Source organism: Symphalangus syndactylus, chromosome 5 (genome assembly GCF_028878055.3).
Source record: "Symphalangus syndactylus isolate Jambi chromosome 5, NHGRI_mSymSyn1-v2.1_pri, whole genome shotgun sequence".
Taxonomy (NCBI): domain Eukaryota; kingdom Metazoa; phylum Chordata; class Mammalia; order Primates; family Hylobatidae; genus Symphalangus; species Symphalangus syndactylus.
Window position 1 is genome coordinate 53,352,668 of NC_072427.2, and position 27,171 is coordinate 53,379,838.

Below are 27,171 nucleotides of genomic sequence, written 5' to 3' on the forward strand. Positions count from 1 at the left end.
ACTCTCTTTATATGTATGATAGAATCCAAAATGATGCATTAGTCCACACACAGCTTGTTTAAGGGCTCACCATACATAAGGCCCTCTGAGGAGTCTGGAAGCAGCACACGTGGCCGTGGCCTCGGGGAGTGAAGAAAGCGGGAGAAAATAATGATGAAATATGGAATGCTTAATGAAAGCCCCTGGAGGCCAAAAGCCGTCTTCCGTTTCTTCTGTACACACCTCAGGAGGCTAAGTATTCAATTAGGCACTTAATTAGGAAGCTTGTTTTTAATTCATCCACGGCATAAAATGCCATTAGGGTAGACATTCTGCAGGGCTCCATTGGCTGCCTCTGCGATCCTGCTGCTTCTCTGCATAGCACATCTCACTTCTTAGCACCCACATGCTTGGGAAGGGAGAACCCTGGTACCCTGGCTCACAGTGGCACTTTATCAAAAGGCATCTGCAGAGAAGCTGGCTGCCCGGCCACCCAGTGCAGCTGCCAATTACTGGCAAGAGGAAATCTGAATGGCACGTATCCCAGTCTGCATGGCCACAAGTCTGTAAGGGCTGCACTGCCAATGGCTGCAGAGACAAGCAAGAGGACAGTGACACTGCCACACTCCTGAGAAAGGGGTAGGGACAGGCTTTATTGGAGTCGCTTTCAGGCTGCCAGGAGGAACACCAGCTACAATCCAGCAAACTAGCATGCTTATCAAGGGTCCCTCATCCGGGCTTATTGAACACCAGGGAAGAGAGCCTCCTGGAAGCCTTCTGGTGGAATTGTGCTCTTGCTCTCCTCTGTCTGCCCAGGAAGCTTATTCCGGAGTGTCAGCAATGCAACAGCATACCTCTGTCCATGTCATAGATGGTCTGCCCACGTGTCAGGCCCAGAAACACAGTGGGGCCCAGGGAGGCCATGAATTAGTGAATTCAGCAACTAAATGCCTGCTGTCCTTAGACCAGGAGCCCACCATCTTTTCTTTTTTTTTTTTTTTTGAGACAGAGTCTCTCTCTGTCACCCAGGCTGGAGTGCAGTGGCGTGACCTCGGCTCACCGCAAACTCCGCCTCCCAGGTTCACGCCATTCTCCTGCCTCAGCCTCCCGAGTAGCTGGGACTACAGGCACCCGCCACTACGCCTGGCTAATTTTTTGTATTTTTAGTAAAGACAGGGTTTCGCTGTGTTAGCCAGGATGGTCTCGATCTCCTGATCTCATGATCCGTCCGCCTCGGCCTCCCAAAGTGCTGGGATTACAGGTGTGAACCACCGCACCTAGCCAGAGCCCACCATCATAGGACAAGTGGGTTTCAATCAAATACCTTGCTCTTCAGGCAGATTGTGTCCGGATAGCACACAGCAAATGCATTCCATCAGCTTGTGCAGTTGGAGAAGCTGACGGCCCTTGGCTCTCAGCAGGCTCCTTCACCAGCATCCCTGCCCCGAGGCCAGCCGGCTTCCCTCCTGCAGCCAGGTCCTGAGCACCTGCCTTTCACCTTCACACCTGGCCACCATGTCTCTGCTTTTAACTGTCTACCAGCTGCTCCCTGGCCACAAATGCTTCCCTGTAACCCATATCCCCCCAGGAAACCTCTCACTGATTTCCTACACTGCAGAGTCCATAAAGTATTGTGAGAAAGACTGAAGGTCAGTTTGGGCAGTGCCCGCAGCTGGCCCAGGCACTCTTGCAGTAACATCTGCACCTCGATTTAGCGTCCTTAGCCCCAAAGACAGGCAGGCAACAGGGGCAAAGACAGTTAACAACAATGACTAAGATCTGGGGTGTCAGCCCCTCTGCACCCTCAGCCTGGGTCTCTAAGACCTGGTGGGGCCAGCAGAGGGGGATGGTGGTCTTTTAAAAGTTGATAAATTCATTAAAATCGTGTGGGAAAAGAGCTGCTGAATTTAAAGCAAGCAAAAGCAGGACGGTGGGAACTTGACATTGACAATGAGGGCAGGCAGGGATGGAGAAAGTAAGAGGCTGGGCTGGATGGGGGAACTGTGGGCACGAGATGGAGGGAAAGCCAGGGGTCAGGCCAGCAGGGCTGGTGATGGGGCAAGAGGCAGAGAAAAAGGATTTGCTCTTCACAAGTTGTGCTGTGGTTTTTGCATTGGCCCTTTGGGTTTCTCTGTTAAAATTCCAGTAAAGATTTACATTCCATATTCAGTTATTCTCAGCTACTGGATGAATTTTATTTGAATGTTTCTCTGTTGAGACAGGATTACCCGGGTCCCATCTATATGCAGCTGACAAAGCCAAACACAGACCCTCTGACCTCCCGCTGTTGGACTTATGATTGATTAGATAACATTAAAACTGTTCCTTGCCACTGATTAGGTAATGTCAGCAAAAAATAAACTTCTACCCTTCCCCACCCAAGTGACCGATGGACCCCTCTCTTGGCCTAAGACATTCCAAAGAAGCCTGGAAAACTAATTCAGGCCATGGGGGGAAGTTGAGTCAGACATGTCTCGTGATACCCTCCTCCCTTTGGAATTCGGGCACAATTGACCAGAGATTCTGACAGAGCAGACCCTTTGTAGCAGTAAGAGACCAAATTCCAACCTGACTCTAGTACAGCATCACATGACAGATAGCAGGCCCTGAAAGAACCTGCAGTATTTTACCACAAAATGTACTCCTTTTGTTACAGGAAAGGAGTCCCGATCCCGACCCCAAGAGAGGGTTCTTGGATCTCCCGCAAGAAAGAATTCAGGGCAAGTCCACAGGGCAAAGCAAAGCAAGTTTATTAAGAAAGTAAAGTGTTGAAAGTGCAGCTACTCAATAGACAGAGTGGGGCATTTCCGAAAGTAAGAGGAGGAAACGTGTCCACCCTAGGTACAATGCTCGTATGTGTATGTATATAGGATAAAAAAAGATCATGGGGAGATGTGCTCTGCTACAAGGGTTTGTAGTAAAGGATTAATTTTCTTCATTACCATATTTTGCAAGAATCAATATTATTATACTTAAAGCAAAATTAGGAATGCCTTTATTCTCAAGATATTGGGATATCTGGCACTCCCAAGTCTGGATCTGTTTAGTAAACCTTCTCAATCTGTTCCCTGAACCGTAAACCTCTAGCGGCTAGAAATACCTAACTTTCTGGGAATGCAGACCAGCAAGTCCCAGCCTTATTTCCCTAGCCCTCACCCAAGATGGAGTCGCTCTGGTTTGAACACCTCTGACACTTTGACATATTTTGAAATGGCCCTGCAATGCTTTCTCTTGTGGGGGAAATTTACTTTGTGTAGAGAATCCACCTTCCCTTCCAGGCCTTTTCCTGATCCAGGAGAGAACTAAGATTCTGGTACCTTTTAAAGGTCTGAATAGGAAACATTTGCCATCTATAGCATCTAAGGGCAGCTACCAAAGACATTTCACCTACATAATTAGAACCTTGATGTCCACAACCCCAGCACTCCTTTCGATTCATTCCAGGTCTTTAGATAATAATTCTTTCAACCAATTGCCAATCAGAAAACTTTCGAATCCACCTATGACTTGGAAGCCCCCTGCTTCAAGTTGACCCACCTTTCTGGACCAAACCAATGTACACCTTACATGTATTGCTTGATGTCTGCTTATAACTTCTGCCCCTCTAAAATGTATAAAACCAAGCTCTAACCCAACCACCTTGGGCACATGTTCTCAGGACCTCTTGAGACTGTGCTTCAGGCCTTGGTCACTCATATTTGGTTCAGAATAAACCTCTTTAAACATTTTACAGAATTTCACTCTTCGTCAACATTAAAATTACAACTTTTGGCTGGACGCAGTGCCTCACACCTGTAATCTCAGCACTTTGGGAGGCCAAGGCAGGTAGATCACAGGGTCAGGAGTTCAAGACAAGCCTGACCAACATGGTGAAACCCCATCTCTACTAAAAATACAAAAATTAAATTAGCCGGGAGTGATGGGGCATCCCTGTAATCCCAGCTACTTGGGAGGCTGAAACAGGAGAATTACTTGAACCCAGGAAGTGGAGGTTGCACTGAGCCGAGATGGTGCCACTGCACTCCAGCCTGGGTGACAGAGCAAGACTGTGTATTAAAAAATAAATTAATTAATTAATTAATTAAATTTAAAAAAACTTTTTTCCCCCTGAAACTACTTAACTACAAAGAAAAACAATCCTCATTCCAAAAACTGATGCAGACTTCCTCTTCTGTGGAACAACCCTGTGAGTCAACTCCTCTGCAACTGGTTAACCATCCCTGTAAAATTCCAAGATAACCCCCCAGCCACAACACTGCTCTTCAGATCTGGGGTGTTCTCCTATGGTGACAGCCTAAAGTCAGTCTCCACCCTCACCCAACTTTGGCCTTTGATGCAGCAGTGGAGACAGCATCCCATTTTTGGACAGTGAGATGTACTCCCCTCTCTCCCACATCCCCATCCATTTAGCTGCTTCTCCCAGGCACTAAGATCCAGAGTCCCTCTCTGGCCTACAGTCTGGTGGGATCAGACCCTGGTTCCTCCCTCACTCATCCTGCTCATGCTACAGGCCTCCTTGTTGTGACAAGAACCCTGGCTCAAGACAGCTGTTCAGATGTTCCCTCCCAACCAACCTGTTTAAATGATTTGACTCCATTTTCCCCAAAACTTGTCACTCCTGAATGTATTAATTTCACTTACTGTCTCTTCCACTTGAAAATTAACACCATCAGATCACTGCCCAGGAAACAGGCACACAGACAGACTCAGTGAGCACCTCCAGCCCCCCCCACCACCAACCACACAGTGAGGAGGTGACTCCACCCCAGCCTCATGCCAGTGCAGGTGAGGTATGGCTGTGACAGTCACATGGGGCAAGGACCCCTGCTGGGGCATGGTGACATGGGAAGAACTGTGATTATATACAGCACAACAAATGTCCTGCAGAAAATGTAAAAGTCGGAAATGTGAGAAAGTGTTCAATCGATCTTCCTTATTCTGGACTAAGCTACTTTGAAAAAGTAAGAAGCTGCTGAAAATTGACATTGTGGTGTATAACAGCCAGTTCTGGGCATGTTCAGCCAACAGTTTCAAGACCCAGACTAAAACACTGCTGGTTTTAGATGTTGGGGAGCCAGTGTCAGGGTGACAAAGGCCATGCAGTGGGCAGGCCGGCCTGGAACTGACTGAGGGGAGCAGTGAGCTGTGTTCTCAGTGCAGAACCACCCAGAAGTCAGATTTATGGAAAGAACCCATATAAGAATTAAATAGGGAGGTTACCTAAAACCTGTTTTTAAGTTGTACCTGTTTACCTAAAACTAACTCTCTCCAATTTGAAATTAAAGAAATAATGCTATGCTTATCTTAAATCTAGATTTAACATCTATTAAAAAAATGAGTATTCTCGTTTGATCACATGAGTTCTTTCTCAACAGCAAATGAGAATTTTGATCTGGAAAAGATGACATTTCCAGAAAGTTCTATTTCTGCCTGTTGCTCCCCACTCAGTACAATCATGAATCTTGGAAACTTGAGATGACCAAAGGAGAACTCTGAAACGTGGATGAGGAGGGTGAACTGGTTTGGAATCCAGGGTAGGAGGGAAAAATATAGTGGTGGGGCACCCACACCCTCCACTCAACAGAAGAAGGTAACCCAGCCAGAATGATTCCTGGCCCACCCTAGCTACAGAAGACAGCCCAGATGGGCTCTCTCTTCCTTCAAGCTGAACACGAGTCCCACCTACAACACCAGGTGATCCCAGAAGAACCAACTAGGGAGATCAATCTGAATCTCCACTGACAATAAGTGCTCCTCTTCCCATCAATGAGCCTGATGAATCCCTTTTCCAACCCAGAGACACTGAGGCCAGGATGCACCTATGAGGAATATCCTGCTCCCAAACTACCTGGGCTGGGAAATGCTCATGGTCGGCACTGCTCCATAGTTGGGGGAGAACCTCAAAACAAATGAGCAAGTCAGAAGATCCCCTCCTCCTAGAGACACCAGGTGGCCTGACCTGGGTATTTTCTCGGCATCCTCAAGCAGCATCAGCAGGGAGCAGTGGAAGCATCAACACCAATAATAAAGCAAGCAGACAAAAATAGCATGGCATCAGCTCCCAAAACTAGACAGTCATTGGAGCTGCAGTGCACAAAAGTACACCAGGACCTTTGTGCCAAACCTAAAAAGGGTAACTGCTTGCTAAAATACAACTTTTAAATATAATCCATAATGTCCTAATAGCCGGTTTTTCCAGTATATAATTATAGATCATCTGTCATGCAATGATCCAGAAAATTAGAACTTGGATAAGAAAAGACAATCAACTGATGCCAACACTAGGAGAAGTTAGTTGTACAAATTATATGACAAGGATTCTAAAGCCTATATTACAAAATGATTCTATAGGCAATGAATAAGCAATAAATAAATGAACCAAATGAAAACTAAACACTGAAAAATACGATAATGATAAAATAAAAATAAAATACTTGCTGAACGTGTTCAACAGTAGAGTGGAGATGACAGAGTATAGAATTAGTGAACTTGGGGTCAGATCAATAAAATTCATCCAATATGAACACAGGGAGAAAATACTGAAAAAAAAAATGAACAGAGCCTTAAAGACTGTAATTCAACATTTGTATCACTGGAGTTCTAGAAGAGGAAAAAGAGAATAGGGCTGAAGGAGAATTTGGATAATTGTTAACTGAAAACTTCCCAATTTTGGTAAGAGAAATCTAAAGTTCACAAAACTGAGAAAACTTCAAAAACAATAAACTCAAAGAAATCCATACTAAGCCACAACACAATCAAATCCCTGATATTAAATAAAAAGAAGAAATTCCTGAAAGCAGCAAGAGAGAAATGACAACTTATCTGTAAGGGAAAATCAATTTGAATGACAGTACATTCCTCATTAGAGAACATATGGGCACAAGGAAGTAACAGAGCATTTCTCAAGGGCTGAAAGAAAAGAGCTGTCAACTAAGAATGCTATGTCCAGTAAGACTTCCTTCAAGAATGAAGGTGAAATGAAACCCTTCTAAAATGAAGAAAGACTGAAAGAAGTTGTTGCAAGTAGATCTAGCTTAGTGAATGAATGGCCAAATTCCTTCTTATGAGTTCTAGCCACCAGAATAAGGCAAAAAATATATATTAAAGGCATAAAGATTGAGAAGGCAGAAATGAAAATGTCCCTATTAGTAGATGACATAATGATCTACATAAAAAATACCAAGGAATTTTTTTAATTTTATAACTAATAAGTGAACTCAGCAAGGCCATGGTACACAGGATCTACACACACAAAGCAATCACATTTCTACACATTAATTATGCACATTTGGAAACTGAAATTTAAAACACAGTACCTTTCTCTTCAAAGAATATTAAATACTCAATTATAAATCTAACGAAACTTGTCCAGGTTATGCACACTGAAAATTGTAAGATGTTGATGAAAGAAACCAAAAGAGACCTAAATAAATGGAGAGACATTTCATGTCCAAGGGATGGAAAGTTCAACATAGTAAAATTGTCGATTCTTCCCAAATTATAAGTTTAGTGTGATTTCTATCACCTCAGGTCAAGTTTTTTAAAATAGGCATAAGCAAGCTTATCCTAAAATTTATTTGCAAGCATAGGCTTTAGCAAAGGCAATCTTGACCAAGAGTTAAGTGGGAAGAATCACTCTATCTCCCTCTGATCCACAAGCCCACCCCTCTTTTCTCCACTTAAAGCCATCTAGTGACTGCACCTTGGTTAGTTGCCTCACAAACTGATGTGTATTTGTCTCAAGATTCATCCCTCAATACCCATCATTTTCTCCAGGGCTCTTACAAGATACTAACGTATCCTGGATAGAGAAGTAGAAAGTCTCCTTCAAGACAAATTAACCTGTCTATTGAAAAAGTTACAGAACTACACCCCCCTTTGGAGTGCACTTACGAAATGGAATCTGAGTATATTACATCCCAGAGGATAAAATACAAGGCTTGAATAGGCCAAATTCCTGGACAGGCACACTCACCGGGAGTTTGAGACTTAATGTGTTAGCTTGACCACTTGGAACAGGCGTTATTAATATGCACAGTTGGTTAATATTGGGCATATAGAGAAAGGAGTCCAAAGGCTCAAATTTTTATGTGTCCCCTACTCAGTTGTCCCCTAGCACTCCCTGCAAGAGAATCCAGTGGACACTTCCTGCATTGAAGCATTAATAAATGCAGTGTTGCGGGAGCCACCGGTGTCCTTAGAAGTCTTTGACATCTGTCCTTTGGAGACTGTTGCTGACAGTAGGAGAGGCAGTAATGGAATAAAGTTATCTTTTCTCAGTGGGAATAATGGGATTCCAAGGTGGTAAAGACCAAGGGTGTGCTTAATTGTCATAGTCAAGGTTGGCACAGTTACCACATTATGCTTCAGAGGTCTGTGCCAAAAGGCAACTGGATCACAGAGCTCAAGGCAATGGCTTCTATGGGAAGCTTGACATAGAAACCTGGAGAGAATCTGGACCTGGGGAGAAGCTTCAGTCATCATAAGAAGGATGAATGATACAAGCTGCTTCCCAGACCTGAGAGTGTTCCTAGCCTCACAGGTCATTGATTGAAGAGAGGTCAGCCAGGTGCATTTGAGAAAGATCCTGCAACAGACCCACAGATGCATTTACTGCTCTTCCCACACCTTCCTCAGAGGGACCTGTGGCCATTTATCAGGCGACTTTTGCATTCCAGTAAGAAATATCTAGATGGTCCTAATGGTTTTAAATTTTCCCTGATTCTCAGAGACCCAAAACATCCTCTGGTCCTTAAGACAGAATAGAGGCTTATGTTGGTCAAGTGACAGGTGCATTCTTGTGCTAAGTCCGCATAATAATTGGTCCTATGAAATGGTGGACCCTTCCTATGATTACTCCCCTTCTCCAGAATGAATGCTGAGAGAGGTCATGTTAAGTAACCATCAGAATTACCAAGTTTGTTTCCTATTACATGAGGAAGTTGCCCATCTCACACCAAGATGGCAACACAAAAGAAATACAACATCCTGATGGTAATTTTAGGAGTGACTTAAAATTACCCCACAAAGTGAGAAACAATTGTACCAATCATCAAAAAAAAAAAAAAGAAAAAAATGCAATTCTTGATGGTCCACTTTTAATTTCATAGGCAGCATATAACGTATTGGATTCGCTGCTCTGACCCACTAGCAGGTAACCTCCCAAGGCTGCAAGGTTCGAGGTGGACCAGAGCCTGCAAGTGCAGCTCACAGGTCCAGGTTGCCACGCTGGCTGCCCTGCCACTTGGGCCTTATGAAATAGCACAGCACAGCTGCAGATATCCCAAGGGCAGACACAGACACTGTAGGGAGATGCTGGCAAGCCTTAAGGGAGAGTCGGAGCACAAACCTCAGGATCTGAATGAAGTCCCTGCCTTCCTATTCTGACTAGTGTACTAGTCTTCTCTAGAAAAGCAGCTCCAGGCTGCCACTGGGCCTTGGTGCAGGTTGAAGATCTGATTGTGGAAAACAGAATAACTACAGAACTTGGGCTGTGCATTACAAGCCAAGGGCTATCTGATCCGCTGAACCATCAAGTCAGATGTGCACAGTGATCTTCTGTTATGAAGTATGTTGCATTTACAAGACTGGGCCCCAGCAGATCTGGAAGGCACACATGCACTGCAGGAGGAAGTGGCTCAGATTCCCATGGACTCTGCTGCTGCCACGTTGCCTGCGTGGGGCCATGTGTCAAAGGTAAGGCACAGCTCCTCATGCAAGCTCAGACAGGACCAGATCCTCGTCTGCAGCACACAGACCCTTCATCTGGATTTTCACGGTGAATTCAGACTATAAAAGTGTGTCCTCAGAGTCCCTGTGACCTTTAGGACTTTATGCACATGATGTCGGGCAGACTCTAGCAAGGACAACTGCCTGTGGCAGTCCAACATTTATAGCAAAGGCGCAGCTGGCTCCTTTGAGGTTGTCTCTTTCCATCATAATGACACAGGATTTAATAAGCACTAGATTGTTCACCTAATAATTCTGGAGACAGTGTCAGGACGGAGTATGGGCAAGCTTGCGTGGTCTCTTGGATGGAAAAGCTCGTGGCACTTTTAGTGTCTCCTTTCTTCAGAAGTGGACTTTTCATCTGCTGAGGAGCAAAACACTGCATAAAACTGAGTATCTTTCATCTGCTCCTCCTGCCACACTCCCATTCCCAGCCAGCATCAGCAGTGCTTCCTGTCCCCTGGCTTCCAGCTAGTTCAGTCCATGGACAGAGGGAAGCCATGGGAAGAAAGGCATAAACTCAGGATGATTCCCACGGCCCACCCCCCACCCCACGCCCTGGCTGCCAAGTGTCTCATGCTGGCACAGCCCCAGCAGAAGACCACAGGTCCAGTCCAGTCCCTCTGGACACAGCTCCCTGCATCTCCAGGTCCTGGTCCCCCCCCTCCCCCTCAGAGGCCCACAGCTGCCTCCTCTCACTGGCCCTAAAGGATTGCACCATCCCTGGCTGCAGTCACTTGCACTTACCCAATGTGGGCAGACACCTGTTTCCAGCCAGTTCTCTGGCTGCTGCACTAGGGAAATGGAATCAAAGAGCCAGGCAGTGCTGAGGGCCTGTCTGATGCTTGAGATCTTCATTTAAAAATAAAACCAGCCAACCCTGTGGGATGATTCACCTCAGCAACATTGAGGGGCAGTAAAGGTAGCACGGGGCCAGTTTGTTGGTTGACTTTTAAATTTTAGAGCATAAACAAACAACTAAGCTACGAGGGAGTTGACAGGGGAAGTTAAAATGTCTGGGGCCAATGAACGAGAGGTTCCAGCAGCGGCAAGTTTCGTTTTAGAGGGTAACCTGGGGTAAATGACTGGAAGTGTTGGAGTGTCAGAGAAAGACCACAGAGATGAAGGACCCTAGGCAGGTCCTGGGGACCCAGGGTGGGTGTAACATGGAGGGGAGTGGGGGAAGGTGGTGGGGGCAGAGAAATCAAAACTGTGGGGCATGAATAGGAACCTCAGGGGAGGCTGGGGGTATGAGCAAGAGGGAGAAATGAGCCTGGAGCTAATGGTTTTTAAGAATGAGAAGGGATGGGCCGGGCGTGGTGGCTCATGCCTGTAATTCCAGCACTTTGGGAGGTCGAGGCGGGTGGATCACGAGGTCAGGAGATCGAGACCATCCTGGCTAACACAGTGAAACCCCGTCTCTACTAAAAATACCAAAACAAAATTAGCCAGGCACGGGGGCGGGTACCTGTAGTCCCAGCTACTTGGGAGGCTGAGGCAGGAGAATGGCGTGAACCCGGGAGGTGGAGCTTGCAGTAAGCTGAGATCGCATCACTGCACTCCAGCATGGGCGACAGAGCAAGACTCTGTCTCAAAAAAAAAAAAAAAAAAGAAAAAAGAAAAGGAAAGAAAGAAAAAAAAAGAATGAGAAGGGATGACTGAAGAGTAGAGAGAGGCACCAACGAGGAGAGGCAGTGGGTGGGAGACGGGGCCTGAGCGTTGTAGGGGATGACGTGTGAAAGGATGAAAGAGCAGATGGGAGCTGAGCTGGAAGGAGCCAGACACAAGGGAGACCAGTGCTGCTCCCAGGCATCCTGATGTGGGATAGAAGAGGAAACAGTGCTTTTCAGTGACCGGCTCAGGGACATCCAGGTCCAGTGAGACCAAGCAGAGTGCGGGCAGCGCAGGAGCGGCAGGAAGAACCCTTCCCTGGACAGACTGTGGCAGGGGCTCCTCTGGGACATCCAGTCAGCTGCACCTGTCTGGAGGCTTCTGTGTGATGTTGTCCAACACCATATTTTAAAATAAGCTAGGCTTGCACGTCAGCTTTGCTGTCAAGGAATTCAAAAGGCATATAATCATAAACACTCCCAACCTTTCAGGGAAGAACTAGGTTGCCATTCTACAATACAGACTGTAAACAGTACACAGGGACACCCATCCTGAGGGTGCCCGTGACAGAAATGGGACCAGAAAGGTCGCCTGCCTTGCAGTTCTTAGTGCCCTGAGCATCTTGGACCTTTTGAAGTCAGATGCTTGACACACAATCACTTCAGAGCAGTGTCCCCATTTTCATTCCAAGTTATCATGCACAGAAGATCAGAAACTGAAGAAGGGCTTCTTCCTCTGGGGCACAACCATGATACCGATGAGGCAGAGCAGAGAAGACCTCAGAGGAAGCACAGGGTTCCCCCTTGATCTTTGTTCTCATTACTCTTGCTTCACAAGGAATGCTTCACAAAAGAACTGCATTTAATAAACACTGACTGAGCCACAGCATCCTGCAGGGAGAGCAGGACTGAGGGTATCGACTGTACATCTGTGTAATTGATGCAAATAGCATGTACCACTTGCAAAATGGAAAAATCATTACCCTAAGCTGTTAAATATGTAAAATATCCTTAAAAGATACCTATGACCTTCTGCAAGTCAAATTTCTGGACTTTTAATTAATAACTTTAAAACTGCAGAGAAAAATATAAATGGATAAAATGCAATTTTATATAATGTAAACTACTCCAAAGCCTTTTATCAAGGAACAGTTTATTTTAATATATAAAATGTTTCCTTACGAGCAGTAAACCTTTTCCCAGAAAGTCTATATTCAGAGAGCATACAATTTGAATGCTGATTATTTTAACATGAAAAGTGATTACAAGAAAAACAAACTGTGTTTAGCCTCAGGAGAATTGACAATTAAACAGCACAATCAATTTTGGGTGGATGTGTGTCTTTTCCTATGTATAGCAGGAAGGGTTTTGAAACATACGTATTTTTCTGGAGGGGAATTTTGAGTAAGTTATCTCACATTTTTCTACATTTTGTCCTTGGGGAGAAAGGACACACAGAGGAGGTCATGGTGTTCCAACATTTGCTGGAATTAGAGTTTTAGTGTCAAGGTCTATTCCACTGTGTCTCCGTAGCATCTCCAGGGTAAGCACCTTTTCTTCTCCAAACAGTGGGGTCAGGGTAGTTTTATGACTGACGGGTTGTGATGGATGAAGTTTCCTTTAGTCTTCGAGCAATAGATGGATGTCTATTAATTCCATCCCACCACCACATGAGCCACAAGGAGATAACACATCCCAACAGTGCAGGACACAACCATCATTGGGAAGCCCAACCTGAAATACAAACAGAAATGAGTTATGGCATCTGAAATCTGGACAGCCCCATGAGATATGGACTCATAGCTCATGAGAACATGGCCTTAGCACCTTTGCATTTTCACAATGTCCACTACCTTTTATTTCTATAAATCAGAAAGTTAGTTTTAGACTAAATTATGTGAATTCATGCTTCTATTAGACATCCTCCATTGTGTGCAATTTTATTTGAGACCTGCTTAAGGTTTTCTCAAAATTTTAATGGCTATATGGAGCCTCTGTTTGTTCATCTATAATATTAGACTGTTGATCTTTCAATGCCATGTGCTGGGCCACCATTTAAATCTCTGGATGTTTCCTCTACTTGTGTCATCTTCCAACTTTTCTTCTCTGGAGATTTCCTAGAGATCCCACCTTCCCACAGCCTCCTGAAGTCCCTCACACTTAAGGCCAAGGAGAGCTTGAGAAGCAGTGTTGGAAAGTAAGGTCAACTGTTGTCCAAGGAAAGGCAGAGGGAAGAAGAAGTTTTTCTTCTGTAGTCGGTGAGGTGTGCGACGTGTAGACAAGGAGGGTATGCACAGATACAAAAGCAGTCATGAGGAGACGGAAGCATCCCTCACTGTGTGCCTCCTCCAATGTACCCGCATCTCCACAAATTCCTACCCCAGCTTCCAAGCACTGACAGATGCCACTTGGCATGGGTAATGCATGCTCTGTAGCCATTGCTCAGTGCTGCCTGATCACTAAGGGAAGCCCCTGCAAATGTTACAATTTTGGTTTCAAAAGGCTTAAGTTTTAGCAGTAAGAGCCTAGCATGTGGTAATTATAAAGACATTCTCTCTTCCCTGGCCATAAGTGTAAGAAGAGGCTACTCAGAAAGAGCCACAGCAAGGGTTCCTCAACAGAGCTACAGTTAAACACAAAAACTGATTCCATGAGCGAGACAGCTCCCGAAATTATAGAGCAGACTTGGGCATTTCAAGAAAGTGGTAGGATTCTCTTGGCTTCTCTTCTGAACACATTTTATTTTACAAAACAAACAGAAACACAGAACATATTTTGGGAAAACTACTTAAATTTCTTGAACTTTATCAACTTTGTTTTTGAAAATAGCTGAACATGTTTGCAAAATGTCAGCCCTGATCATTGAGTTCTGGAAAAACACAACCCACGACAGTGTCTGGTCAACTCCAGGCATCACAGACATCACTGCAAGCCTTCATGGAAGCACAAAGCCTTCGTTCCTCTGTGACAGATTGTGTAGAGTGAGTCAGTGTCAGGTAAGATGCTGAGAATCTCAATCCGGGTGCCGAGACACCTGGCCATGTTTTAGAAGCAAATTTGCCTTGCCAAGGGGTGAATTCCACAAAAAGCAGAACTTGCTTGAGAAGAAGCCCAAGACTGGAGAAAGTTCCTGGTGGGTGGTTTTGCCATGCTCCCAAGTGAGAGCCACTGATGTCTCGGGGATGGCACCAACACAGAGAAGAAGCGTCACCTAGCATCACCAAACATTTTCATTTCACCCAGAACTGATGCAAGCACTCAGACCCATCGGAAACCCTACTCTCCCTTACAACATCTAGTCACTGTGACACTCTCCATGCACAGGAGCCTCTCAGCTGCCCACAGTGCCTTCTGGAATTGGCATCATCACACCTACTGGAGAGGTGGGATGTTGAGAAGTAAGCAGGCTTGCCTGGGTCTCTCAGCTAGTTTGCTCTGGTGTAACAATCCAAATACATCAGTCTAACTCTAGTTAGACTGTGTGATTAAGAGTGATTAAGAGTGTGTACTCCTAATCACTACATATGCTGCCTCCCTGTGGACATGGATAAACCATAACAATGGCAACCTGCCATTAGTAGGTAAATGACTTACTGAATATCTGTTGTATGCTAAGGGCCTCATAGACTAGACGTTGACATTATCTATTATTTCCCAAACATGGTGAGGCATGTAATGTTACCCCTATTATATAGATGAAGCAACTGAAGCTTGCATATAGTAGGGAACTTGACAAAGGCCACCACCAGTAAACGGCAGAGATGGTGTCTTGGAATATTCTTCTGGCTTCAAAACCCAAATGCATTTTCCCAACAGAGACAGGTACCACGATACACTAGCTTAGGGCTCTAGTTTTCAATTCCTGCTCTTGCCCAGTGGTAACACCTTGGAAAAGTATTAAATGTCTCCATAACTCAATTTCTTTATCTATAAAATGAAGGTAATAACAGTACCTAAGAGTGCTATCAGGATTCCATGAGTTCACCCTTATAAATCCTTTAGAACAGTGAGAACAGTGTTTGGCCACATAATGAGCCCTCAACAAGTTTTAGCCACAGACCAGTGCTAGCAAACCTGGACACCTGTTTTCATGAGTTTGATTTGTTGATTGTTGTGTCTTGGCATAGACACAACAAACCGGGACACCTGCCCTGAAGTGCATGCTGACTGGGATTACAAAGTGCCCAAAATCACAGAGTAAGTCTGGAGCACCTCCCTGGTGCATGAGTTGTGTTTGGTGGTAAGGAATTTAACAATACAAATACATAAGGGTTTACTGGAGAAGATAATTTTACTCTCAAATTAAAGACGATAAAGAAGGCTTCTAGTTCTCAAGCAAGATGAAGTGGATGCATTTCTTCCAATTCCTCCCACTAAGCAGAGCTAAAAGTCTGGCATTTTATAGAAAACAAGCATAAGGAGACCGTAAAGATGAAGAGGAGGCAGATCAGCTGGGGACCTTGGGATCCCGAAGAATGGCATGGAGGTGGGTTTCCTTTTTGTTTCCCCTCATATATCCTAGACTAGGTGCTGGGAAGCTGATATGTCAGTGGGTACTAGAAAGAAAACAAACAGCCCCAAGAGAAGTCTGCTCTCCCTAGACAGAAAGCCAGGAAAGGGCACTAAAGCTAGACATAACACTCCTAGATAATAACCGCTCCTGCCAAATTCCACAGGAAAAAAAAAAATAGGCTCCTTGGTGAAGGCCAAGTGGGAACCAGAACTTCCACACTCACCAGGCTGTAGCAAGCCCCTCTCCTGTGGTAACAGCAGAGACCACATGAGACCACATGGGGATCCTGCGAGCCAGGGGTGTTTCAAGTTGAATGAGAAAAGCCAATCAACAGAAGACAATACTGAGGTGATACAGACGTCGAAATTATCTGAAAAGGATTTCAAAGCAACTACCATAAAAATTCTTCAACAAGCAATGACAAACACACTTGAAATAAATGAAAAAAAAATGGAAAGTCTCAGACAAGAAATTGAAACTATAAAGGAGGACCACATGGAAATTCTTCAGTTCAACTGAAGTAAAACTCTAACGGAATGGGCACAATAATATAATGGAGAGTATAAAGGAAAGAATCGGTGAACTTGAAGATACAACAACAGAAATTGTTCATCTGAAAAATGAAAAAAGACTAAAAAAACAAAAGGAACCAACCCTCAGGGATCTGTGGGACATGAACAAAAGATCTCACATTTCTATCATTGGAGAAAGAGGGCAGGGATGAAAAAGTATTCAAAGAAATAATGATTAAAAAATTGGTAAAAGATATAAACCTAGAGATTTAAGAAGCTGGGAAAATCCTAAAAAGGCTAGGCACCCCCCAAAATCTATGCCAAGACACAACAATCAACAAATCGAACTCATGAAAACTAAAGAAAGGTAAAATTTCTTGAAAGCAGTGAGAGATAAATAACAATTTACCTATAGAGAAAAACTATAAGTTTCTCCTCAGAAACCATGGAGGCCAGAAAAAAGTGGCACAATATTTTTAATTGCTAAAAGACAAGATCCATCAACCCCAATTTCTATATCCATCAAAAATATCCTTCAGGAATAAAGGGAGACTCAAGATACTCTCAGATGAAGAAAAACTAGAAGAACAGCAGACTTACCCTCAAAGTACTGCTAAGAAGGTCTTCAAATAGAAATGAACCGATAAAAAGAAGGAATCTTGGAGTATCAGGAAGGAAGAACAAAAGAAAGAGCAAATGCACTGTTAAATATGATAAACTTTCCTTTTCATCTTGAGTTTTTAAATTATGTTTGATGGTTGACACAAAATAAATAGCAAAATAGAAAAAGCACAGGTAAAGATAAACCACGCAAACAGTAATCAAAAGAGTAGGAATGGCTATATTAATATCACATGAAGTATATTTCAGAGCAAAGAACATTTCCAAGGCAGAGAGGGATATTACATATAGATAAAACAGTCAATCCACCGAGAGATCATAGTTATCCTGAATGTGTATTCACCAAATAACTGAGCTGAAAAATTGAAACAAAAACTGACAAAATGACAAGAGAAAGTAAATGACAAGAGAAAGTGGCACATGCACAAATGGATTGTAGACTGACAAATCCACTATTATAGATGGAGACTTTTACTCTCTCTCTCTGTAATTCATGGAAGAACTAGAAAGAAATTCAGCAGAGAGAACTCAACAATATCTTCCAGCAATCAAATCTTGCTGATACTACAGAGTGCTCCAGGCAGCAACAGCAGAATGCACATTCCTTTCAGCATCCAAGAAACATTTAGCAAGACAGATCATATCCTGGACCAAAAAATAAACATCAACAAGTTTAAAAGAATTAAAATTATACAGAGGGTTTTTTTTCTTACCATAAGCAATCAAACTAATTTTGATTTCAAATTTGATTTGATTTGATTTGCTAATTTGATAAGAAATCAGTAACAGAAAGGCAACCAGAAACTATCCAAGCATTTTCAAATTAAATATTATACTTCTAAATAATTCATAGATCTAAGAGATTGTCACAAGGAAAGTAAAAGAAAACACATGGAACTGAATGAAAATGGAGCATCATTTTCTAATTTATGATCTCTATGTTACCTCAACCCTATAAAGAAAATCATCTAGGAAAAGAAAGCAAATTAAGAACTACAGCTAACATGTCACTTGTTGAGAGGGAAACGTATAGCACTACATGTTTGTATTAGAAAAAAGAAAAGGTCTTAAATCAATAATTGAAGTTCCCATCTTTAGGAAATAGAAAAAGAATTTAAAAATAAACCCAAAAACAAGCAGAAGAAAAGAAATAATAAAGATAAGAGCATAAATTCATGAATTTAAAAATAGGAAAACAGTGGAGAAAAATCAACGAAACAAAGTTGATTTTTTTTAAAAAATCAATAAAATTAACCAACTTCTAGAAGGACTGACAAGTAAAAAGAGAAAAAAGACAAATGGTCAGTATCAATGAAACAGGAGTTATCACAAAAAACCTTCAGGGTTTAATCAAAAGATTAAAAGTTTCTCATATTAACTACTGTTGTACTATTAACAATTGTATACATATACATTTAACAACTAGAATGAAATAATTTAAATCACCCTATATATATTAGAGAATTTAAACTGGTAGTTAGAGACCTTCCAAAAAAGAAAATTGTACAGCCAGATTGTCTCACTGGTGAATTCTGTGAAATATTTAAAGAACTAACACTAATTCTATACAAATCCTTCCAGAAAATAAAAGGGGAGGGAACATCATTTTCTAACTTGTTTTATGATCCCTGTATTACCTCAACCCTATAAAGAAAATCATCTAGGAAAAGGAAGCAAATGAAAAAACTACAGCTAACATAATACTTAATAATGAGAAACTGAATTGAATGCTTCCCCCCCAACAGGATTCTCACCACTCTTATTCAACATAGTACTGAAAGCCCTAGTCAGTATAATAAGACAAAAGACTCACAGACCAAAATAGATGAAATAAAATTCTCTCTATTTGCAGATGACATGATAGTTTACATTAAAAAATCCCAGGAAATAGGAAAAAAAAAAAAAAAAAGCAAAACAAAACCCTTCTAAAACTAATCAGTGAGCAGTAAGTTCAGCAAGGACCGCAACACAAGTTCAACATTCAAACCTTATTTTTTCCTATATACTACCAATTAATACATAAAAATTAAAATTAAAAACACGATACCACTTAAAATCACTCCAATTAAAATTAAACAGTTAGGCATAAACTTAAATCTTGTTTTAAACTTAAATCGTGTTTGTAACTTACAGCACACCAGCATCTGTGTGCTGTAAGTTACAAAATGGTGATAAAAAAAAAAACCCAAAGCAGTTCCAGATAAATGGAGAGACATAGAGTGTTCATGAATGGAAGACTCAACATAGACAAAATGTTAATTTGCCCCAAATTGATTCTAGGTTTAATGCAATTCCTAGCAGGAATTTTTCTAGCCATAGACAAGCTTATCCTAAAATGTATATGGAAAGGCACAGGCTCTAGAATAGCAAAGACAATCTTAACAAAGAAGAATTGAATGGGAGACCCACTCTATCCAACATGAAGGTCTACTATGTAGCACCAGTAATCAAGGCAATACAGCACAGATGCAGATATAGACACATGGATCAATAGGCCAGAACACAGAACCTGAAAACAGACCCACAAAGACATGCCCAACTTATATTTTTTAAGATACGGGGTCTCACTCTGTCATCCAGGCTGGAGCACATTGGCGTCATCACAGTTCCCTACAGCCTTGACTGCCCAGGCTCAAGGGATACTCTTGCCTCAGCCTCCCAGCCAGCTGGAACTACAGGTGCCAACATGCCCAGCATGCCCAACTTATTTTTGAAAAAGATGCAAAAGTGAGTCTTTGCAAGAATAGACTTTTCTTTCTTTATATTTGTATAAATGTAAGGGGTATAAGTGCAGTTTCATAACATGGACATATTGCATAGTGGTGAGGTCTGGGCTTTTAGTGTAATATCACCAGAATAATGTACTTTTAAGTAATTTTCCATCCCTCACCCTCTCCCACCCTCCCACCCTTCTGAGTGTACAGTGTCTATTATTCCATACTCTATGTCCATGTGAGACAGAGCAGACACAGGACTCAGCCCACCTCCACTATGGTATTTTTCCATACATGCCCATTGACCAGACCTTGCAAGCTGTCTGAAGAAACTGAGATAAGCAGCTTCCCACCATAAATCTTATTCAAGGTGCCATACCTGCTGACTGCAGGACCTCAAAAACCTAAAATAAGCAACATCCTAACATAAATCTCACTCAAGAAAGTTAACCCCATCACCAGCATGTACCTAAGAGCAGAATAATGAGCCATCTTTAACCCATGACTTATTACAATACTAAAATCCCCACCCAGGGAGGGGTTTATCTGCCATTTTCTAATCATGTGACATATGGATTAGCATGCCCCCTTACTAGCCTGTGCACCCACGCACTCCACCCTGCAAATTCAGTGATGCTTACCTACTTCACGAATTATGCATGTCACCCTCCTTAAGACACCACAATGCACTCCCCTCAGGGTGTCAGCCAGGTAACTTTTGTTCCTGTGCTAAATCTCCCTTATGCCCAACCTTTCTGGGCCTAAGTCTTAATGGACCTTGTCTAAAAACAGTTTGCCTAGGCTTGTGTTAATTTCTATTACATTGAGAGACAAAAATCTCATGCTGATAACACATGTACATGTTATTTAAGCCCCTGCTTATAAGTGAGAACACGTGGTATTTGTCTTTCTGTTTCTGAGTTGTTTCACTTAAGAAAAGGACCTCCAGTTCCATCCATGTTGCCACAAATGACACGATTTCACTTGTTATGGCTGAGTAGTATTCCACTGAGCATATACACCACACTTTAGGATGCCGTTTTTGACAAATACTTATAGAGCAATTGGGTATCTAAATGTTAGAAAATAAATTTCAACCTCAACCTCACACTTTATACAAACACTAACTCATAATGGATCATAGATTTAAATGCAAAATGTAAAACTACAAAACATTTAGAAGAAAACACAGGATAAAAATCTGAGGGCTACAGTTTAGTGAAGAGTTCTTAGGCATGACACCAAAAGTATGATTCCGTAAGAAAAAAAAATTGATAAAATCAACTTCATCAAAATAAAAATATCTTTTAAAACATTTGCTCAATAAAAGACCCTGCTAGGAGGGTACAAAGACATGCTACTGACTAGGAGAAAACATTTGCAGACCATAGACCAGTCAAAGGATTCTTATCTAGAATATATGAAGAGATCTCAAAACTCAACGGTACAAACACTAAACAATCCAATCAGAAAATGAGCAAAAGACATGAAGAGACATTTCACTGAAGCTATATGAGTGGAAAACCAGCACACAAAAAGATGCCTCACATCACTAGCCATTAGGGAAGTGGGCAATGATGCGGCTACTGTGAGTGGTTGCGATGCTGGTGTGATGGAGATGTCCCTGGCTATGGGAGGGCCCTTCCTGTGGGGAGACAGGCAGCAGATGCCCAGGGCACAGCTGGCTGGGAGGCAGGCACCCTCCTGGGAAGCAGGGATGCTGGGCTGGGAGGAGACTGTGCCTCAGGGAGAAGGTGAGGCTGCCCTGGTACTGGGTGGGAGTGAGTGGTGAGGGCCTGGCCGAATGTAGGTGACAGGACAGCCTCTGTGTCCATTTAACAAGACAGAGTTGCAGACAGGGTGCGAGGCTGCCAGAGAGACATTTAATATTCACTGAGCTTCAGGAGAGCTGATCACCCCAGGCCAAGGCCAACACTGCCCAGTGTCCTCACTAAGAAACCCCTCAGGACACAGGTTCCAACCCAGCCACTGGGGAGTTGGGGAGTGGGGAGTGGAGAGAGACAGAGAGAGAGAGGTAGGAGGGAAGGGAGAGGGAGAGGGAGACAGAGGGAGAAATAGAAGGCACTGAGAAACAGAAGGGATGGGGGAGAGAGACAGAAGGAAAAAGGGAGAGGGATCAGAGGAAGTACAGAAAGAGGGAGGAGGGAGATGGGGAGAGAGAGAGAAAGAAGGAGGCACAGAGGCAAGGAGAGAGGGAAAGAGAGAGAGGGGAAAATAGAGGGGAGAAAGGAGAGGCAGGAGGGAGAGGAGATTGGCATCAAATGCCAGCTCTAGTATTTTATATCTTGGCTTCATCATCTGCTTGCAGGGTTACCGTGAGCCAGCAAAGAATAACACTCACACTGAAAGGAATTTTACACATGCCACAAGATCCCTGAAAGAGCCCTTATCTCATAAAGATGCACACAGTAGGGCTTCCATGAATGAAAATCTGCCCTTCCAGTCCAAAAACAACTCAAGGTAAACTACTCCCTTTTTACAGACCAGGAGCCAACAAACTACAGCCCCAGGCCAAATGTGGTCACCACCTTTTTCTTGTGAGGAAACTCCGCTGGGACTGGGACGCAGCCGCCCATGCATTTGCTTGCTGTCTACGGCCGCTCCAGAGCCACCAAGGCAGAGTCCAGTGGAGTGGTTGGACAGAGGCCTTGTGGTCCACAAAGCCTGAAATATGTATTCACCCTTACTGAAAACATTTGCTGCCCCTAAGAATATCAGGTCCTGGGAAGGTGAAGGAGTTACAGGAAAGGGGTCCTGATCCAGACCCCAAGAGAGGGTTCTTGGATCTTGCGCAAGAAAAAATTTGAGGTGAATCCATAGAGTAAAGCAAAAGGAAGTGTATTAAGAAAGTAAAGGAATAAAGAATGGCTAGTCCATAGGCAGAGCAGCAGCTTGGGCTGCTGGGCTAAGGATACGTGTAGCTATTTCTTGATTATATGCTAAACAAGGGGTGGATTATTCATGAGTTTTCCGGGAAAGGGGTGGGCAATTCCCAGAACTGAGGGTTCCTCCCATTTTTAGACTGTATAGACTAACTTCCTGATGTTGCCAAGGCATTTGTCAACTGTCAAGGTGCTGGTGGGTGTGTCTCTTACCAGGTGAGTGTGGCAGGCCAGGTCTCACGGACGCAGGCCTCCATAACAACTGTCTCAGCACTGACTGAGTGGTTAGGTTCAATATCAAAAGCTGAGAGAGCCAGTGTCCTTATACAAACAATGGAACGTAAAAAAAGCCCACCAAGAGTTTTGTCCAGGCCTTTCCTGGGCCTTGAAGCATGACAAGATAATGAGGGAATTCTTAACAGGACCCGTTTACAATTAAACACGTTTTATTGGGGGTCTGAAGAAACTCCCCAGGCCTCCACAAACAAGTTTATTCGGGGTCTGAAGGAACTCCCCAAACCTCCATGATTTAGCAAGAGACAAGACAATCACTCAAGCACCTGAACCCATTTAGATTAAGTCAATTTACTGAGGCTCCAGAGGAAGGTGTTCAGGACTCAAGTCTCAGTTATAGATTAGAAGTGAATCACTCACATCTTTAGATGAATGAATCACACTTACATGTAGACATATAGCTTAGAAGACTATAGCTGGAAGGCTGTAATCTTGAGTTGGTCTGGAGATATTTACCAGGCCTTCTCCCCATAATCGGTTATAGAAATAAAACTCTTTCCTTTCCCAGTTCATCTGCATCCCATTATTGGGCCTCGAGAATAAGAAGCCCGACCCTTGGTTCGGTCCGGGAACAAGAATGCATTATAATTAGTGTATAATGAGCTCTGCGAACAATCAGAGGTCACCCTCATTGCCATCTTGGTTTTGGTGGGTTTTGGCCAGTTTCTTTATTGCAACCTATTTTATCAGCAAGGTCTTTGTGACTTGTATCTTGTGCCAACCTCCTATCTCATCCTGTGAATTAGAACACCTACCTTCCTGGGAATGCTGCCCAGCAGGCCTCAACCTCATTTTACCCAGCCCCTATTTAAGATGGAGTCCCTCTGGTTCAGACACCTCTGACAAAGGAACGTGTCAGCTTCTTGTCAGCCTCTATCCAAAATGCAAGGAAGTCCAGACCAATAAATATGTTGTATAGTCTTAAATTTTCAACTATCACATTTTTTTAAAGTAAAAGGAAATGGATGAAATTAAGTATAATAATACATTTTATTTAACCTAACATATTCAAAATATTATTTGACCATATAGTCAACATAACATTTTGATGGAATAGTTGACATTTTTAAAATACTAAATCTTTGAAATCCAGTATGGATGTTCTACTCATGGCACTGAAGCATGCCCTGAGAAGGACCCTATGGTCATCTCTAAAAAGAATGTGTGCTCAGAGTTCCCAGCTAAGGAATCCGGGAGCAGCCAACCCAAACATTCGCTCCTTCTCTATGAAGGACACTGACACTGCCTTGTCTCTCTCTCCCAGGGGCTAAATTGGAACCTGTGTCCTGAGGGGTTTCTTAGTGAGGACACTGGGCAGTGTTGGCCTTGGCCTGGGGTGATCAGCTCTCCTGAAGCTCAGTGAATGTTAAATGTCTCTCTGGCAGCCTCGCACCCCGTCTGAAACTCTGCTTTGTTAAATGGACACAGAGGCTGTCCTGTCACCTACCTTTGGGCAGGTCCTCACCACTCACCCCCACCCAGTACCAGGGCAGCCTCACCTTCTCCCTGAGGCACAGTCTCCTCCCAGCCCAGCAGCCCTGTTCCCAGGAGGGCATCCGCCTCCCAGCCATCCCTTGAACACAGGCAGGCTACCCTAGGGATCCAGGCCCTTGGTTCTGGGCTAAATAGAGGTTGCTAGGTGGAGGGTGCCAAGTGAAAATGCTCTGTAACCCGCCTGCTTTTTACAAACTGGAGTGGATTTTCCTGTCCTGCCCACTGCTCCTGGACCGCCCTGTATGTAAATCCTCAATAAACCCTATGTCTCCTTCCCTAGCCCCTTCTTCACCCCTATCCAGCGGGAAGTCCCAATTCCCAAATACTGATCTCTGGAGTTGGGTGACATAGCTTCTCCCCTTTCTAGGTTCTGTGACAGCCATCTTGCTATTACTCGCCTTTGGGCCCTGTATTTTTAACCTCCTTGTCAAATTATTTCCTCTAGGATCAAGGCTATCAAGCTACAGATGGTCTTACAAATGGAACTCCAAATGAGCTCAACTAACAACTTCTATTGAGGACCCGTGGACCGACCTCCTGGCCCTTTGGCCTAAAGAGTTCCCCTTTGGAGGACACTACAACTGCAGGGCCCATTCTTTGCCCCTATCCAGCAGGAAGTCCCAATTCCCAACAGCAGTTGGGGTGTCCTGTTCAGAGCGGTGATTGAGTGGTGAAGCCAGCTGGACTTCTTCAGTTGAGTGGGGACTTGGAGAACTCTTCTGTCTAGCTAGAGGATTGTAAATGCACCAATCAGCACTCTGTGTCTAGCTAAAGGATTGTAAATGCACCAATCAGCACTCTGTAAAAATGCACCAATCAGCACTCTGTGTCTAGCTAAAAGATTGTAAATGCACTAATCAGCACTCTGTGTCTAGCTAAAGGATTGTAAATGCACCAATTAGCACTCTGTAAAAACACACCAGTCAGCGCTCTGTGTCTAGCTAAAGGATTGTAAACGCACCAATCAGCACTCTGTAAAATGGACCAATCCGCACTCTGTAAAATGGACCAATCAGCACCCTGTAAAATGGACTTATCAGCAGGACATGGGTGGGGACAAATAAGGGAATAAAAGCTGGCCACCCCAGCCAGCAGCGGCAACCCACTGGGGTCCCCTTCCAAACTGTGGAAGCTTTGTTCTTTCACTCTTCACACTAAATCTTGCTGCTGCTCAAAACAAAACAAAACAAAACAAAAAACTCCTACTGGAGTCAGAGGGGTCGCATGACGATGGCACACCTCTGTTTGGACTTGCCACATTTTAAGGCTCAGCAGCCACAATGGCAGTGGGGGAAGGGGGAATAGTGTGCTGGACAGAGGGCTCCAGGAAGGCCCGGCTTCCAGCTGAAAGAGGTTGGAAAGGCAGACTTGCAGCTGCCAGCGGTGCCAGGAGGGCCGGCCGGGGATGGATCTTTCCAGGTGGATGCCTGTGACGTGCGGCCCCTGCCAAGAAAGCAGGGCTGAGCCGGGCAGGCTGAGGGAGCTCCACCGCCCTATGGAACAATCTCACACTGCAGCCTCTTCCTTATATACATTTTGCAAGTCATGAAAAATATTCCTCTATTACTGAGAAAAGAAAAATAGCTTTGAGCAGTGTAACCTCTGTAAGATATGCAAAATTATCAGGTCCAGAGAGAATTGAGTATGGGACTTCAGTCACACGTGGTCACTCCTCCACTCCTGCCCCAGCACCCACGAGCAACTGTTTAAAGACACTGTGTTCCCGACTAGCCGCCTCACCTATTATCTTCTCCTGCCTGGAATTTGTGATACAAAGAACAATGTATACCTAATCAGTAGCTTATGTTATTCTAATGTAAATTCTCGGTAACAACTTAGGAAGTGCCAGTTCTTTTTTCCTTAAAAACTCTCTTGTAACTGCAGCTAATCTGAGTGTACATTAAGGGCAAGTTGAATCTATGCTCCTGGATTGGCTAGCTTCGAGCTTTGGACTCGAATAAACTCTATATTTAGTCATGTTTCATGAATCTTGTTTTTTAGGGTTGACATTAGTTAGAGTCAAGAAGAGACCAGTGATAACCCTGTCTATGGGACCCTGTGGTGGCAGTCCCGTTCACAGTGGCACACGCCCGAGTTTCTGAAGGGGAAGGCAAGGCCTGCGGGCAGCTCTTTCCCTGGCACTTCAAAGGCTGGCCTGTTTCTTCTGGGGCCGAGCCAGTTGCTTCCTCCCGTGGGATGCAGGCAGCTTGATTGGAGTTTCAGTGCTTCACACGCTGCCCAGCCGAGAGGCAGCTGGAGGGAGATTTATTTGAAGAGAGGATGTAATGACTTCCTGTCGCTGCCAGGAGGACTCCAGATACACAGGACACGGATGCTGCGAGTTCACCGGGAGCCTCCATTTCCCAGAAGATCCATTTGTCTTGCACCCCGAGCCTCTCCTCAAGGCAACACTCTCAACCAAAAGCTCAGGAAAAGCGCATTTGTTCAACATCCAGCATCACCCTACGCCTTCATCTCCCTCCGGGGTGATTTTCAATCCATTCTGGCTCTGTCACTATGCCGTGTTAGGGAAGGCAAAATCACTTGCGTGTCAAAGCACAAATCACGATGCACACGTCAGATGGATGCCCACACAGCCCCTGTGTTACATGCGTTTAGTTTTAAGTTAAAAACCTGCCCGTGCTGACACACAGTTCTTTAAGGAACCGAGGCTTCCAGATTGCTGGGAAATGGGGCAGCCCCAGAATCGTGCCCGGAGCATTTCCAACGGAGCCTGGCTTCCAAAAGAAGTGTCTGCTAATGACGCCTCCTACTTGAGTCTCAGACTGAAACCATTCTTCC

At 43.9% G+C, this 27,171-nt stretch overlaps 1 protein-coding gene across 4 annotated transcripts in view; it reads right to left on the reverse strand.

Moving 5' to 3' along the window:
• Positions 1-12,454: 12,454 nt before the first annotated feature.
• OCA2 (OCA2 melanosomal transmembrane protein) overlaps positions 12,455-27,171 on the reverse strand; it is a 335,403-nt gene continuing 320,686 nt past the window's right edge. For 2 of the 4 annotated variants that reach the window (XM_055278476.2, XM_055278475.2), the window contains one exon: positions 12,455-13,052. In XM_055278476.2, coding sequence (XP_055134451.1) covers positions 12,968-13,052 — 85 coding nt within the window. In that variant the 3' untranslated portion in view covers positions 12,455-12,967. The remainder of the gene's footprint in view (positions 13,053-27,171) is intronic. The other 2 variants (XR_010121073.1, XM_063640248.1) reach the window with 1 other exon arrangement.